Source organism: Monodon monoceros, unplaced genomic scaffold (assembly GCF_005190385.1).
Source record: "Monodon monoceros isolate NGI ecotype Baffin Bay Population unplaced genomic scaffold, NGI_Narwhal_1 Super_Scaffold_15, whole genome shotgun sequence".
NCBI classification, from domain to species: Eukaryota; Metazoa; Chordata; class Mammalia; order Artiodactyla; family Monodontidae; genus Monodon; species Monodon monoceros.
The window spans coordinates 88,190,351-88,207,433 of record NW_021703771.1 but is presented as its reverse complement, the minus strand read 5'-3'; the positions used below and the strand labels follow the sequence as shown (position 1 = coordinate 88,207,433).

General features: G+C 38.8%; 2 protein-coding genes across 3 annotated transcripts in view; one reads left to right on the top strand and one right to left on the bottom strand.

Moving 5' to 3' along the window:
* ERMARD (ER membrane associated RNA degradation) overlaps positions 1 to 96 on the bottom strand; it is a 31,581-nt gene extending 31,485 nt beyond the window's left edge. For both annotated transcript variants that reach the window (XM_029223476.1, XM_029223473.1), the window contains exon 1: positions 16 to 96. Coding sequence is in view for 1 of the 2 variants with exons in the window: in XM_029223473.1 (XP_029079306.1) it covers positions 16 to 21 (6 nt within the window). In the remaining variant the exon portion in view is untranslated. The remainder of the gene's footprint in view (positions 1 to 15) is intronic.
* A 91-nt stretch (positions 97 to 187) lies between these two features.
* Positions 188 to 13,945, top strand: TCTE3 (t-complex-associated-testis-expressed 3). The gene is made up of 4 exons (XM_029224163.1): positions 188 to 300; positions 8,575 to 8,781; positions 11,562 to 11,720; positions 13,759 to 13,945. The coding sequence occupies exons 1-4, from the start codon at positions 193 to 195 to the stop codon at positions 13,867 to 13,869; spliced, it is 585 nt and encodes a 194-aa protein (XP_029079996.1). The 5' UTR covers positions 188 to 192; the 3' UTR covers positions 13,870 to 13,945.
* The last annotated feature ends 3,138 nt before the right edge of the window (positions 13,946 to 17,083 follow it).

Below are 17,083 nucleotides of genomic sequence, written 5' to 3'. Positions count from 1 at the left end.
CGACTGCAACTATACCTCCATGACTTACGGCTCCCGTCCACGGCGCCGAGGGATGACGCAAGCCACGCCATGTCACGTCACGCCATGCCACGTCACGTCACGTCACGGCCCTCCCTGCGGCGCACTTCCGGCTTCCGCGGCGCAGGCGCGAGCGAAACCCTGTCGCGGAAATCGTCCGCGAGAGCCTGCGCGATGGAGAAGCGGGGCTGGGGTGGGAAACCGCCGTCGGCCGCGGCGTCTCAGCAGCCGCCGATGACGCCTCGGAAAGAGAGGAGGCCTAGCATGTTCGAGAAGGAGGCAGTGAGTGAGGAGACTCGGGACGAGGGCCAGCCCCTAGGCTGCAGAGCTCCGGCTTTTGTGGCGTAGACCCTAGACCACCGCGCTGACTGAAACAGCTTCTTCAGTTCTCTTCAGATTTGTTCAGCTCAGGTTTCCTAAGAGGCGCTTTCCCCAGAAATACGTAATTTTAGTGTGTTTAGTGCCACCACACAAACCGCAGCTTTACCAGCCAGAAGTAGGTGTATGTGTGCTGTGCTTCAAAATAATAATAATAATAATATTTGGATTGGATATACCAAGCAGAACAATGAGATGTTTTGACTTTTTGTAAACAGCAGCAGCCTCACTATTTGAAGAACGTACGAGAAAGTTAAATTGAAAATAATTCTGTTCATTAACTTACTGTCTGAAATTAATGCAAAATGACATTCAGTTTTATTGGTGGTGTAACACCATGATTTCTGTATGAGCATAGTGTGAAAACCATTACAGTACAAAACTGTAATCATAGAGCTGGGACTTCTGGTCCACTTGCCTATAATTGTTTCTTTTCATACCTACTTCATGGGACCCATAATCAACAGGATGAAGGAGAGATAATAGGCAAAACACTTTTTTTTTTTTTTTTGCGGTACGCGGGCCTCTCACTGCTGTGGCCTCTCCAGTTGCGGAGCACAGGCTCCGGACGCGCAGGCTCAGCGGCCATGGCTCACGGGCCCAGCCGCTCCGCGGCATGTGGGATCCTCCCGGACCGGGGCACGAACCCGTGTCCCCTGCATCGGCAGGCGGACTCTCAACCACTGCGCCACCAGGGAAGCCCAAAACACTAATTTTTGAAGATCCTTATTTCAAATAACAGAATCCTTCCCAACCCCCCTCCCCCCAAAAAAGTCATGGCAACATTTCAGTTTCTAACGGCTGCTCTTTGGTGTCTACATTTTACAGAGGAAAGAGAAACAAAAGGAGGAAAAATAAATAGGGCAAGTTCTCAGAACCAAGCAAAAGCACAGCAAGGCTAGAAACCTTAATATATTGGATTTTAAATTCATGCTCCCAGAAACTTTGTTGTATTGCCTCGTAATAAGTCTGAGAAAAAAATAGGTTGCCTGCAGTAATGAAAAATATTTGTATTTTGAGGTGCCTTTTATAAACTTACTGTCTACTGAAGATCTGAAGTCTTGAAAAGTGAGGAAGTCTGAATCCAAAAGGAGGGGACGACAGATAGGTTCACTTGGTATATAGGCCAGGATCTGGGGAAAGGGGGAATGGACCAAGGCAGTTCTTGCTTATTTGCTATGAATGTGATTAACCATAGCAGCCTTTAAAATCTGGGCTTCTACAGGTAAGAAATTTGAATTGGGAAGAGACTGAGAAAAGATTTCACAAATGCTCACTAAATGTGCCTGAGGGCAGTGAGTCACTAATTAGTCATTCCTAACTTTCAGGTAGCCGATTATTCTCATGATCCTGATTAGGACACACAATTTAATGGTTATAAATGTCTTTTGATTTTCTCTCTCGTGCATCCATTTATTTTCTTCTACTAGTAGCAACTCAGTTTTCCTTTGGAGAATTAACTAATTCCCTATTGGATAGAGTTTTGGTGGGACTGTCAGTCACCTTCCTTAACTTTGTGGTGAGGATGAGACCAAAACTAGGCTGATTAGATGAACTCTTCCTGTAATAATTAAAGAAAATGGTTGAGATTAATTTAAATTGAAGGCGGCATACTGAACTGCCTCAAGCGTCAGACTCTTTAGGCTTCTCTTCCATTCTGTGAGCTACTCCATATCTGTCCAATTAGTTATGTATATGGTTAACAAGATTCCAAAACCATAAACAAATTACCGAAAATTGAAAACTTGGTTAGTCTCGCTTGTCTACGTACATTTGAAAATCTTTAATACTAGCAAACAGGTTTTAGAAATACATTAATGTAATGGCATCTCATGACCATGCTCTTTTTTTTCTAGGATTGTAGGCTCAACATAAGGAAATGCCATATCAATAGGTTAAATAATTAAACTCAGATTGTTTTAGTAGATACCAAAAAGTTCTTCATATTTAAAGCCTATTTCTAAGTTTTGGAAGTGACTACAAAGATTTTTCCTTAATTAAGAGATAAAATACTCTTAATAAAGAGAATACTAAGTCAGAAAGCCAATATATATATGGAAGAAATGGCAGAGATGTGAGTTTTCAGCATATTAGAATCTCTGATTGTTATTTTTAAGCCACAAATGCATGCCCTATCCCCAATGAATTCATTGCAGTTGAGAGCCACTATTAATGATATAATATAGTTGTATCCCTTGGGTGTATTGTGAGAGGAAAAGAAGATGGCAGTACCCTGGAGAAGCATTCTATTAATCAAAAAGAACAAAATAAAGATTTCATTTTTAAGAGGTTTGGGGAGCTATAATGCTTCTCTTCCACAACTAAAACATGAAGCAGTCTGACAGATGATTAAAACAGCAGGTTTATTTCTGATTAAGGACTTCTGCTAGAAGCCAACTCCTACCAGAAACTACAGAAAATGACACAAAATGTATGAAGTACTTATTTCCACTGGCTGGATGTAAGGCAAGACAGGATTGTGATCTTTGAGAGATGACAAACAAGGAAGGTGAGCCCCAAGACTTCCCCTAATGTACTGCCTGGTGAGGGCTTCCAGCCCATACCTTATGGAGATGTCTCCCTTAGTTGAGAATGATTTGGGAGTCAGGGTAGGTCAGGGTGATATAAGAGCAGAGTATTAGAGAGGAGAGAGCTGTACAAACAGTTCCCAAGATCTGCAGAGGATTTTCCTCAAGTCTTCAGCTTAGTACATCAGCGCATCTGGTGAGGAAGTCAGGTGTGGCTAGAGAAAGAACCACCCAAAAGAAACAGAAAAAAATCCTTGGACTCACACAAAATAGTTTTTTTTTTTTTCCCACCAGTAAGAATGGAAAACCATGTAAATCATAGGGCATTGGTTAGAGTGCTAAGAAGTGTATTGTCTCAGTATTGGGGGAAAAAGACCCTAGACTTAGGGTTTTCTCTAGTTCAGCCTATCAAAGCTTAAATTGGATTTTAAATTGCCTCGTAATAAGTCTGAGAAGGATTACAATGTTTCCAAGTTACTGCATTCTAGAAGAAAGCTCAAGAATGCATGTGGGAATACAAAAATATACAGCAAAAATGGAAGGTAAAATTCACAATATCTGATATTTAATTAGCATACCTTCAAAGAAGTAGAATAGTACAACTCAAAATGGAGAGAAGAAACAAAACACCCAGAAATGATAAAAAGATAGAAATAGTATAAAAGGACACTAAAGCGGTTATTATAAAAGTTATTGTATTATATTAGTTTTCATCACATTAAAGCAGTTATAAAATACTGATATTATAAAAGAGTTAATATGTTCTGTTCAAGAATGAGGAGAGGGGCTTCCCTGGTGGTCCAGTGGTTAAGACTCCATGCTCCCAATGCAGGGGGCCCGGGTTCGATCCCTGATCGGGGAACTAGATCCCACATGCCACAACTAAGGATCCTGCATGCTGTAACTAAGGATTCTGCATGCCTCATTGAAGATCCTGCATGTGGCAACAAAGATCCCGCCTGCTGCAGCAAAGACTTGGGCACAGCCAAATAAATATTTTTTTAAAAAATCAGAAAAGATTAAGCGTGGTAAATCCAAATCAAACCTCTACAGGTGAAAAATATAAAGTTGGAAATGTAAAATAAACAGTGGAATTAACAGCAGATTTGACACTGCAGAGCAGGCTTAGTGAATTTAGAGACAGCAATAGAAAATCTGACATGAGCTAGGGGAAAATTTCAGGCAAAACTTTTATTGTCTTTGGAGTCTCCAAGTGAGAAGAGGGGACAAACTGACCAAAACTCGAGAGAAAACTCAAATAAATAAAATCAGAAATTAAAGAGAAGAAATTAAAATTGATACCACAGAAATACAAAAGATCATAAGAGATCACTATGCCAACTAGTTGGACAACCTAGAAGAAATGGATAAACTACTAGAAACATACAACCTTCCAAGACTTGAGTCATGAAGAAAGAAAAAATCTGAATTGACTGATTACTAGTGAGGAGATTGAATCAGTAATCAAAAACCTACCTAAAACAAAAGTCCAGGATCAGATGGCCTCACTGGTGGATTCTACCAAATATTAAAATAAGAATTAATACCAATCCTTCTCAAACTCTTCCAAAAAAATAGAAGTGGAGGAAACACTTCCAAACTCAGATTTTCAAGGCCAGCATTACCCTAGTACCAAAACCAGCCAAGGACACCACAAGAAAAGAAAATTATAGGCCAGTATTCCTGATGAACATAGATGGAAAAATCCTCAACAAAATATTAGCAAACTGAATTCAATAGCACATTAAAGAGATAATACACCGTGATCAAAGGGAGTTTATTCCAGGGATGCAAGGATGGTTCAACATCTGCAAATCAGTCGGTGTGACGCACCACATGAACAGACGGAAGGATAGAAATCTCGTGATCGTTCAAATAGATGCACAAAAAGATTTGACAAAAATTAACACCCATTTATGGTTTTTTAAAAAAACTCTCAGCAAAGTGGTTATAGAGGGAATGTACCTCAGCATAATAAAGGCTGTATATCAAAAGCCTACAGCTAACATAATAATGAAAAACTAAGCTTTTCCTGTAAGGTCAGGAAAAAGACAAGGATGCCCACGTTTGCTGTTTTTATTCACATAGTCCTGGAATTTCTAGACAGAACAATTAGGTAAGAAAAAGAAATTAAAGGCATTCAAGTTGGGAAGGAAGAAGCAAAATTGTTGTTTTTTGTATATGACTTGATATTATATATAGAAAATCCTAAAGAGTCTACCAAAAAAAAAAAAACATTAGAATTAAAAAACAAATCCAGTATAGTGGCAGGACACAAAATCAATATAAGAAATTCTGTTGGGTTTCTATGTACTAATAATGAACTATCAGAAAGAGAAATTAAGAAAACAATCTCATTTATGATTGCATCAAAAAGAATAAAATACTTAGAAATAAATTTAACCAAGGAGGTGAAAGACCTGTCCACTAAAAACTGTAAAACATTGATGAAAAAAAATTGAAGACATAATAGAAGTATATTTCATGCTCATGGATTGGAAGAATTAATATTGTTAAAATTTCCATAGTATCAAAAGAACCTACAGATTTAATATAATACAATCCCTATCAAAATTCCAATTCCAATTCCAAAAAAAAATCTGATGAAAAAAGTGGGCAGAAGATCTGAATAGGTATTTTTCCAAAAAGACATACAGATGGCCAACAGGTACATGAAAAGATGCTCAACATTACTAATCATCAGGAAAGTTTCATATCAAAACTCACAACTGTTAGAATGGCTGTTATCAAAAAGACAAGAGATAAGTGTTGGTGAGGATGTAGAGAAAAAACATTTGTGCACTGTTGGTGGGAATGTAAATTCATGCAGCCACTATGGAAAACAGTAGAGAGGTTCCTCAAAAAGTTAAAAATAGGACTACCATGTGATCCAGTAATTCCACTTCTGGGTATTTATCTGAAGAAAACAAAAACACTAATTCAAAAAGATATATGCATCCTCATGTTCATTGCAGCATTATTTTCAATAGCCAAGATATGGAAATGACCTGAATGTCCAATGATGAATGAATGAATAAAGAAGATATGGTGTATATATACAAAAAAGAGTGAAATCTTGCCATTTGCAAAAACATGGATGTGTCTCAAGTGCATTATGTTAAATGAAATGTCAGAGAAAGACAAATGCCATATGATCTCTCTTATATGTGGAAGCTCACAGATGCACAGAACAGATTGGTGGTTGCCAGAGGTTGGGGTGTGGGGAAAGGGCTGGAGGGTGGGCAAAATGGGTGAAGGGGGTTAAAAGGTACAAACTTCAGTAAAATAATAATAATAATATGCTCAAGTATGGTTTATTCCAGGAATGCAAGGTTGGTTTAACATTCAAAAATCAATGTAACTCACCATATTAACAAACCATTAGGGATGAAAAATAGGATGGAAATTGGTAACATTTCTACCTAAATTAAAGCAGCTCACCCAGTCATGGGTCTAGCTGGATGATGACATATATCTAAGATGATGTCCTATCTCTGTAAAGCATATGCAGTGGTGGAACAGAAAATATGTACTACTTATAATTAGATGTCAAGAGGAGAGGTGGGGAGATTCTGCACTAAACATGCTTTTCCTCTTCCTAACTTGCTTATCACATAAACTCCCTCAGAGAGGAACAAATCAGAGGGCAAAGAAGGGGAACTATTGCTCCATAACAGTTTCTGCCACATAGAAACATCAATGGTAGAGAATAAATATTTTCCCATAGTATTCCTGGGAATATGATGTTTAATGTATACACTTTAAACTACTGGCCTATGAAGTAAGGTGTGAAAAATGAAGAGGAGTGATAGAAATATGTAGGACTGTAGGAAAATCAAGATGTAATAAACATTAAAATTAATAAAATTTTAGTAGGGAGCAATGGTATTTTTATGTTATACAACTCCTAAAAACATAAAATGTGTTTTTAAATCACCTTAAATGGGACATTGAAAGAATATCAAAGGAATTAATGCTTCAGAATAAATTGAAAGAAATTCTTGTAATATAAAAAATTAATTGTAAATAAAAGTTCTTCTGTAAATGCAGAAGCAAACCATGTTCCTGGTTTGAAACGCTATTGTACACTTATGAAGTTATTTATCATTAACATTATTTGTAAACAAGTATTTTAAACTATAAATTATTACCTCAGACCCTGATCTCCCTCTAATCTATTCACCATACAGCAGCCACAATAATCTTTTAAAACTGTAAACTAGAAAATATCACTTGCCCGTTTAAATCCTTCCACTGGCTCCTCACTGTTCTGAGAATAAATTTCAAATTCCTTTTCAAACTCTTAGTCCTACATGATACCTTTTTGTTTTTAATGTATTTATTTTATTTATTTATATTTGGCTGCGTTGGGTCTACGTTGCTATGCGTGGGCTTTCTCTAGATGCGGCGCGCGGGGCTACTCTTCATTGCGGTGCGTGGGCTTCTCATTGCGGTGGCTTCTCGTTGCGGAGCACGGGCTCTAGGTGCGCGGGCTCAGTAGTTGTGGCGCATGAGCTTAGTTGCTCCGCGCCAAGTGGGATCTTCCCAGACCAGGGCTCGAACCCATCTCCCCTGCATTGGCAGGTGGATTCTTAACCACTGCGCCACCAGAGAAGCCCCATGATACCTTTTTAACCTTATTCTGTTACTACTATTTTCCTCACTCTAAACGATCCAGACACACCAAACACACGTCTATTCTCAGAACATGTTCTTTGTCCTTCCTATTTCCTGTTCCTTTTAGACTTCAGCCCAAACCGGACGGAAGGGACTTCTCCAATTATTCAGTCCAAATTAGGCCCTCATGATGAGTTTCTATCAAGTCATGTGGTTTTATTTGTATAGCAATTACCACTATTTAAATTGGCTTATTCATTACCCCATATATGTTTTTATTGTGTGTCAGTCCTCCTCCCCACTAGAAGGATAACTCCATGAGTGCAGAGTCCTTGATTATGAGTTAATACAAGTAAAACAATTAATTCCTGGTTATTATAATGAAGTTCACCACTGTAACTTCAGAGCCTAGAGTACTTAACTGAACCATAGTAGCTGCTAAATAAGTAGTTCCTTAAGACAGGTTGAATGTCATGCAATAAATGTTGAATGTAAAAAGCACAGAAAGATGTATATACCAAATCAATACACTTTTGTTATCTTTTTAATTTAAGACTTAGAAATGTGTTATGTAAATAATTGTATTATTTATTCAAAGATAAAATAATTAAAATTATAAGAAGACAATAAAGGATAATATTTTCATAATGTCAGGGTAGGGAACATGAAAGGTTTTCCTTACATACCAGTCTTCTAGCCACTCAGTTGCCCTCTCAGGGGCCACTCTTGTTTCTAGTTCTTTTGCATCTTCCATGGATGTTCTAAATATATGCATTCAAATTTGTGTTTGTGTGTATTTCTGTTTATAGATAAATAGATAGATGATAGCTATATTCTTTTTTCTTCTTTTACCAAATTGATAGCCAGAAATGAATCTAGGATTTAGCAACCACATAATCATTGAAGTCTTATAATGGATTTCCAAGCTTTGTGTCAGTCCTGTCCCATTGCACCAGGGTTCTTAAAAACGGAATTTCATTTTACAATTAAAAAAGTAATCTCTCTCTCTCTGTCTCTCTCTCCCTCCTTTCAGTATGCACAGATTTTAAGAGAAAGACTGAGAGAATCAATTCATGATGTTCAGTACGTAGAGCCACCATTTGATGACTCAATTGCTGACATAGGTAAAGAATGGAAGAGTGCCCTGGCAAAACTAAAGTTTGCTAATTCATATAGAATGGAGCCATTGAAAAAATTCCAGGCTTATTCAGTAGAAACGAAAGTCCAGCAGATATTAAAGGTAGGTTGATAGATACATATGATAGTAATATCTTAGCTTTGGGGGTTTGATAAACTATATTAAGATTTATGGCCGTATAGTTACCCTGATTGATTTTTTTGTAGCTTTTATCTCTGAAAATATGAAAGTACTTTGGAGTCATACTCAGTAATCTTCATGCTGATGCTATGATTAAAGCTAGACCAAAAGGAATATTCTTTTGCTATTTCATTTAATTCTTAATTATCCATAAATTATTTATCCTTCAGGTTCCATGTGTCTCCCATATTTGGAGGAATGAATAAAAAAACCCATATTGAGTATGTGTGAAAAATTGATTCATGACGACACTAAAACATCTTAAGAACAGGCAATCCCCAATTTATGCATGGGTTTTCTTCTTCATTAAACCAGCTGGAATCTAAAGTTCATTTAAGACAGTTTGAAACTCAGACACATGTTTTCAGGCTAGTCCAACAAAGCTTCTTCAATTTTACAAAATTAATACTGTAATACGAATACCAATATTAATTATGCTAGTGTTGGTATCTGAAGACTACATGGTTCAGATGGAAAGAATTCCCTTCACCATCTTTCCTAATAAAGGGCCAAATTAAAAACTTTAATTATAGAATGTTTGTTTAAGGGACCACTTTTTCTGAATCCCCTTTTCACCTTTGGGCACCAGGCACCCAGGATTTTTCTGATGACCAGATTCCTTTTGTGGGACTCTACCCAGCCTAATCTCCCTCCCCCACCTCTAATTTACAAGATGCACTCCTTTAGTAATAACTGATGTAAGCTAGCTATTGGGAAGAAAGCATATGTTTAGTTTATTCTGTATAAATGACTAATGGCCCTTTAATTGTATCAAAGTTAATTCTTAAATGAATTAACCTTTATTAATACAGAAGAATATTTAGGAAACCCACCCTCCAACCTCCCTCCACCACCATAGACATAGATACATTTCTAAGCTGAATTAATAATCAGGTAATATTTGGTAAAGATATTGTGGCTCATAACTTCAGGAAATAAATTCAATACAATAAAATAATTATTAATTCTCTGATCTAAACACTAATAGCAAACATTTGTGATTGAGTATACATTTTGGTGTGTCACTCAGCCCTACCACATAGACTGAGTTCAAGTTTATTGACTATAGTAGAATTTCAAATTGTGTTTGCATGTGATAGCTTATAGAACCGCATTGAGCATGATGGGGCCTGGAACAGCTTATTGGAAATATAGGTGGAAGGCTAGGGGTCATAGAGAGGCCGGGGATTTTCCTTTGCGTTTAGGGAACATTGAACACAGTTCTAGACACAGAAACAGTATATACTGATGGAGCTTATATGTATCTTCCTATAGCACGTGCTCTTTATTTATTAAAAATGAACACTTATGTAGATAAAGCCTGGGATCTCTTAGGCAGATTCAGAAGGGAGAATGGATGTCGCTAAGTGTCCAAAAGATTGAGCCAATTGCCTGAAGGAACTAAATTCTTCTAGACCCAGTTTAGATCCAGAAGCATTCTAGAAGGGAACCAAAACCAAAAAATGGGTAATTTATTTGGTTTTACTTGCCTATAAAATTACCAGGTAGGCATCCATTTGTTGTCATTAGAACTCAGAACATTGGTTAATTTATCATTGGTCTGAGTCAGTTAATCAAAGCCAGGCCCCACCTGCTCACCAGCTGGTTCAGGTCTGCTTATGGTTTGTAGGAAAATGTAGTCCTTCATGGCCCACATCTGTCTCCCCGCTTGCCCCCAGCTATATATTAATTTAGTAACAAACATGAGAAATCTTTGATTTCCTTGATATTCTCCTGGAGGCCACAGAAAAAAGCAGTAGAGTGAGAAGCCATAGAAGCAGAATTAGAAAGAAGTGGCCTTTAATTTGTGGAGACAAGAAGACAGGAATAGGGACTTCCCTGGTTGTCCAGTGGTTAAGACTCTGCCCTTCCAATGCAGGGGGTGTGGGTTTGATCCCTGGTCGGGGAACTAAGATCCCACGTGCCACGTGGCCAAAAAAAGAGACAGGAAAAACATAATGCAGGCTCTGCTCCTGAATTTTAGCAAATACATAAATTTGAGAAACATTTAAGATTCTCTACCTAAGAATTCCCAGAAGCTTTGTTTTAAAATTCCTTTTGTGTCTCCCTAATAACTGCTTGGCACAGTAATCTAGTAAAGGAAAACTTAAGCTTAAGGGTTGCTAATGAAGGGCAACTGAACATAATTTAAAAACCAAACTAGGGCCTCCCTGGTGGTGCAGTGGTTAAGAATCCACCTGCCAATTCAGGGGACACGGGTTCAAGTCCTGGTCTGGAAAGATTCCACATGCTGCGGAGCAACTAAACCCATGTGCCACAACTACTGAGCCTGTGCTCTAGAGCCCGTGAGCCATAATTACTGAGCCCATGCACCACAACTACTGAAGCCCGCATGCCTAGAGCCCATGCTCTGCAACAAGAGAAGCCACCTCAATGAGAGGCCCGGGCACCACAACGAAGAGTAGCCCCTGCTCCCTGCAACTAGAGCAAGCCCACACACAGCAACAAAGACCCAATGCAGCCAAATATTAAAAAATAAGTAAATAAATAAAACTAAACTTTCTTCAAAATTATTATTGAAATAAATTGGTAAAGATATCAACCATTTAATATTATTTGGTTAGAAATATGTATATTTTTCAAAAAGTTATATGTATTAATCAGACACATTTTCTACTTCAATTTTTGTTTAGAAAATATTTGGTTTGAAAATTAAAACATTTTTCTTAATTTTTTTAAAGGAAAATCTTAAAGATGTCAAATATGATGACAAAGTCCTCTCTCATTTGTCGCTTGAATTAGCAGATCGCATATTGTTAGCAGTCAAAGAATTTGGGTTCCACCGTTATAAGTTCATTATAAAAGTATTATTCATTCAAAAGACGGGTCAGGCAATCAATGTAAGTACCTCACTGATCAGCATCTACCAAAGTTCAACTATGAGGTCTCCCCTCTAAGTGACTTGATATTTATTGCAATGTCTCAAAGGCACTTCCAGATCCTGAGGTACATCTTGACTGAAAGGATAATTATGTGAACTATATTTTCTTTCACTATGAATTATTTGAAAAATACTAAGCTAGAAATGGTAATTTTCCGTTAATAATTTATTAAATTGTATGGTATTCTGTTCCTTGACCATAACAGTTTTGACAATTTAATGTCATTTAATAATTGATTAACCAGTAAATTGATTTAGGGCACTAAATAATAGGTATAGGTACTGAGGAAAATACAGAAAATTATATGACATGGACCATGATTGCCAAGGAGTTTTTACTCCAGTCAAGAAAATAAAACAACACAATTTAGAGTGTAAGAAAATAAAGTGATGTGGAGAATGTAATAGCCTAGGTTTTAGCGTCCAGTTGGCCTGGATATGAATCCTGGCAGCAACACACACTGCCTCTGGCCTGGACATAGTTTTTTCTTCTGTAGAATGGGGATGATAAAACCTACTTGCTTATCCATATTAAAATCCTTAACAGAGTGCCCAGCCCAGAGTCCTCAATAAACAGAAAGACATTTTTTTTATTCAATAAATATTTATTGAGCAATTCCTACATGAGAAAGGCTTATTACTATTACTTACAAGTAAGAGTGCAATACCCCGAGAGCTGTGTGCGTTTCTAGTGAGTTGAGCGTGAGTGTGTGGGGTGGGACAGTCTGAGGGGCTCCATGAGGAAGCCTGGCGGGAGGACTTGGCTGGGTGGAAGGCTGCCGCCCACAGGGCAGTCAGCAAGGCTCTGGGGAGGACAGAATTACACCACAGCCTACGTGCACACTCGGGGAGCGAGACGCTTCTAGATGGTGACGAGTGCTCCACGGACGGAGTGACTACTTGGGATTGTCTGGAGACGGGGAAGGGCCTCTGATGTCTGAATGACAAGAAGAAACCAGCCGTGCCAAAGATCAGGGAGAATGTCCAAGCAGAGAAAACATGGAGCGCAGAGACGCTAAGATGGGCGAACTCGCTGTGCTTGACTAATAACCAGAGAGGTTGTGGTGTATTTAGGCAGCCCCACCCCAGAATTTAGCAGCCTATTTGCTCACCATTCTGTGGGTCAGCTTAGCCTGGATTAGCTGTTTGGATTTTCTGCTGGTCTCACGGATGCACTTGTAGCCATCCAGTGACTCGGCTGGACCTAGACATCCACGACAGCCTCACTCACAGGTGTGACAGTTGGTGCTGGCTGTTGGCTGGGGCACCTGGGTCCCCCTGCACAGGAGCCATCATCCTCCAGTGGACTGAATGGGCTTCCTTACATGTGGGGCTCCTCACAGCATTCCAGGAGGTGAGAGCAGAAGACCTCTTAAGGCCTTTCTTGGAAGTTGCAGTGTTACATTCTTTTGCTCAGAGCAAGTCCCAAGGCCAATTCATATTCACAGGGTGGAAAAATAGACAGCCTCTTGATGGGAGATGCCACAGAGGGTTTTTGACCATTTTAGAGCCACCACAGAAAAAGATTATGTGTGGCTTTGAAGGTGAAGCAAGGAATTAGGGTTTCTCTTTTAACAGCCTGCTCACAGAGTCAATACCATTTTTTAATTTCAAGACAAACTTTCGGTCGAAAATCTTTTAAGGGTGGGAAGAATAATTCCTTATTACGGACTATAACACCGCAGACTAGTACCGCATGCAGAACTGCTAGACCCAGATTACAGAGTGCCTCCTGTCCCTGCCCCCAGACACTCTCTGCTAAGGGAGGGTCATTCTGTGTTAGATAACTTACCAGCTCCAGGAAAAGAAAAGATGGACCCAGGAAGCATCACTGTCAAGTCTTTTCAGCAAAGGGAAAATTGGACAAATTACTTTTAAAATATAACTTTCTGAGATAGTGATGCATCTTCTAAACAGTATCAAACATTGTATAGATTTAAAAATTACTACTTAACATGTTCGATCTAAAGTGGGTCTTCTAAACATTTCTCTCGTAGACTGCCAGCAGATGGATCTGGGATGTTGCGTGGGACAGCTGGGTTGCTGCGAAACACGAAACTGAAACTTACGTGGCATTGGCCTTAGTATTTGCTCTTTACTGTGAATAGCTTGTTACATGTACTAAAGAGTGTTTACTTCTCAACTTTTCAAAAATACATGAAATTTATAGATTTGTGAACCTCATAGTAGTTTTGATCAGCTATTTTTATGTCTCCAATTGAAGCTTCTTGTATTCTTTTAACAACAAAGTTAAAGCTGGATTTCTACCTTTATACTTACTAGTTATCATATTTGTTAACATTGTATTACCCTGAAGTATAAAAGTATAAGAGGTATATGTATATGCCTTTTTCATATATATATACGAATACATGAATGCTTATGATGGATTATAATATGGGGGAATTATTTATCATCCTAGTTAGGTTTAAGAAAATTAGAATTTGCTACAGGATATTATGATGCAAACTTGTAAAATGTCAAATTAAGTAAATGTTAAGATAGATTTTTGGAAAACTTCCAAAGGCAGATATTCTGAATGGTATCTTAATATACTACATGCATTCTTTTGAAAGAAGTCACCAAGTTTGAAAGAAAGATGTTGATATATTTAATACTTCCCTAACACCTCTCCCTCCAATCAAAACACTTCCAAGTGTGCAGTCTTTCTATTTGTTAGTCCATTAGTTAAGCTCTTTTTAGCTGCAAGAACCGAAAAACCTAACATAATTATTTTTTAAAAAGAGGAAAATTCTATTTCTCAGGCATTTGATCAAGGATCCGGGTTCTTTCTGTCATCCTGCGCTCCCCTCAGATTCTATGTACACGAGTTTAACTTGGTAGAATTTAACCATGTTCTCATGGCTTTATCATCACGATTCACTCCCTGAGCTGGGTTGGAGCTCACCTTCCCTGAAGCACACGGCCATGTGGAGAGTGGACACCACTGTCAATCGGGGCTTCTCCTGCAAGGAGGCAGGGGGTGGGCTTGGTGAGCCAAGCAGTAATGTCTGTGATAATTCATACTATTTTCAAGTTATAGTCAGAACTTGAAAACACATGCCCAACTTAATGTACAGTAAAAATACTGATTAGTTGAATAATCTATAAACAGAAAGACAGAGGAGAGTTTTCTTTTCACTTGTGTGTTTTAATGCATTGGATAATCCAGGACTGGCAGTTCCATACTACACAACATAGACATAAAAAACTGTAAAAAGCTCAGGCTCCTGGAAATTTATGCTATCTGGATATACAGCTCTTTACTTCTGTGTGTCATTGCTGCCTACTAGTCCCCTGGCCTGTTCCTTCTCGTTTCTTGAAAACCTGACCTACTGGATTGCAAGCTTCATCTCCACTCAACTCCTGCTGTCATTCTTTGGGACTTCAATATCCACGTAGATAATCATCCAGTAAGGCAGCTCTCGCTTTGCACAAGTTGTAGCTACTACAGTTTAGTTGAATCACACCAGTCCCCTAACAACATGGTTCACATTTCAGTGACCACAGTATATTAACTGTGAGTAACTTCATAAAGTACAAACTCCTCAGCCAGCTCTTCAGTCCTCAAGTCACTACGTACATAGCAGGTGGGCGTCATGAGCCTTCTGTCAAAGTCCGTCAGTCACTGGTCACTGCACTTCTGGTATTCAGCTCTTCAGGTCACAAGACAGCAAAGCATGTAGTTGTGTTGCCTCCTTGTCTCCCAGTGACAAAACCACATGATGTTTTACAAAAATGGACCACCAAAAGAGGAAATGGGGCAAAAAAAGGCGAAAGTGCATCAAAGAAGAAGTGATGATGCTAGAAATGAAATTGGTTAGGAAATTTGAACATGACAACACCAAAACCAAGATAGGATGAGACCTAAGCCCACATGGAAGTACTGCAGGAATCATGGGGAGAAAGTCCAATAAGTAAGAAAAGTAAGGTGAGGTTGCGTCAACATCTTTTAGCTTAAATTGTCTAGGAACAGGAAGCCACTTGTGGTTGCGAAAGACTTTCTTCTACTTTGGATAGAAAACTGTACGGTATCTGCTGTTCCACACCCGCGGATTTAACCAATGGCAGATGGTGTAGTAGTGTAGATATATTTAGTGAAAACAATCTGTATAAGTGGACCTGCAGAGTTCAAGTATCAACTGTAATAATAATTTAAAAAAAAATCTCAATCAGTTTGGCTAGCATTCAGGCCAAAGCGTTGAAGTTAGTTACTCTGTTGAAAGAAAACTGTAATTACAAAGAGACAGAAAACCAACCTTTTTCTGCCAGTAAAGGCTGGTTCCATCATTTAGGCGTCAACATGAACTGATGCACGTCGATCTATCTGGTGAATCTGCTGTGAAATATGCACCCAGATGTCACAGGTTAGTTACAGACAGTTGTTGTGAGAAAAGGATGGAGGTGTCCAGAGGAAAGGAGGCTAAGAGACCTCATGTTAAAGAGACTCTTGGAGATTACTTACAACATTGAAAATGCAAAAGATAAAATGCTGGAAGCCATCCAAACTTCGAAAGAAGTATGACAATTTATCAAGGCATAGGAAAGATAAGTTACAGGATGAGAAAAAGGCAAGCACAATTTAACTTACTCGTGGTAACGTTTTTAAAAGAAAATACTAATTCTCACTGTTTGTCGTGTTTCAAATCACAGTGTAGTAACCATAAGTTTTACATTGAAGGAACTTCTGTGTGTGTAACTGTCCGGAAGGGGGCTTCCAGCTTTTTAACGAAAGCTTTTTAAAGTCGTAGAAGAACTCTACTTTTTCTCTTTGATTAATAAGATTACTTTGTATGACTCCAGCTTCCATGGTTGTTTTTATGGCCCTGGGCTATCATGCAAGTAGGACTGTCTGTGCTCTAGGTTCCCAGTTCCTTGACCAACTCACATTCAAGGACCTGTTCATCTAGCACACGTCGGGCATCTGCTCCTTGGTTCATCCTGTAGACCTTGTTAGCCTCAAGATCAGTACGACCTCTGAAATCTCAGTTTCCAGCAGGTTACTCTCATGCAGTGGTTTCCTGTGCTTCTAGCTCACCACCTGGCACACCCTGAAGACAGTCACTTTTCAGTCTTGTTGAACCCTCCCGCTCACTGACCTTCCTCGCTCTTTCACAGCTCTCTTGTTTTCTGCCTCAGATCTCATGGCCCATCTTTTATAAGTGCTGTACAGTCACTCCCTGACAAACACACTCCAAATTCCTTTGCCCCTCTTCTTCCTTTGGGAACACCCCTTCCCGAACAATCCCGAATTCCCTTGTCTTCTTTGTCCAAGCCTGAGTTCAAATAGCTGAACTTGACTGACTGGTTTCACTTTAAATT

What these genes read in the sequence shown, in the direction of transcription:
- TCTE3 (XM_029224163.1), top strand. Translation starts at nt 193, where the DNA reads ATGGAGAAGCGGGGCTGGGGTGGGAAACCGCCGTCGGCCGCGGCGTCT. An exon ending in GCATGTTCGAGAAGGAGGCA is followed by an intron (nt 301 to 8,574) that starts GTGAGTGAGGAG and finishes CCCTCCTTTCAG; the next exon opens with TATGCACAGATTTTAAGAGA. An exon ending in AAGTCCAGCAGATATTAAAG is followed by an intron (nt 8,782 to 11,561) that starts GTAGGTTGATAG and finishes ATTTTTTTAAAG; the next exon opens with GAAAATCTTAAAGATGTCAA.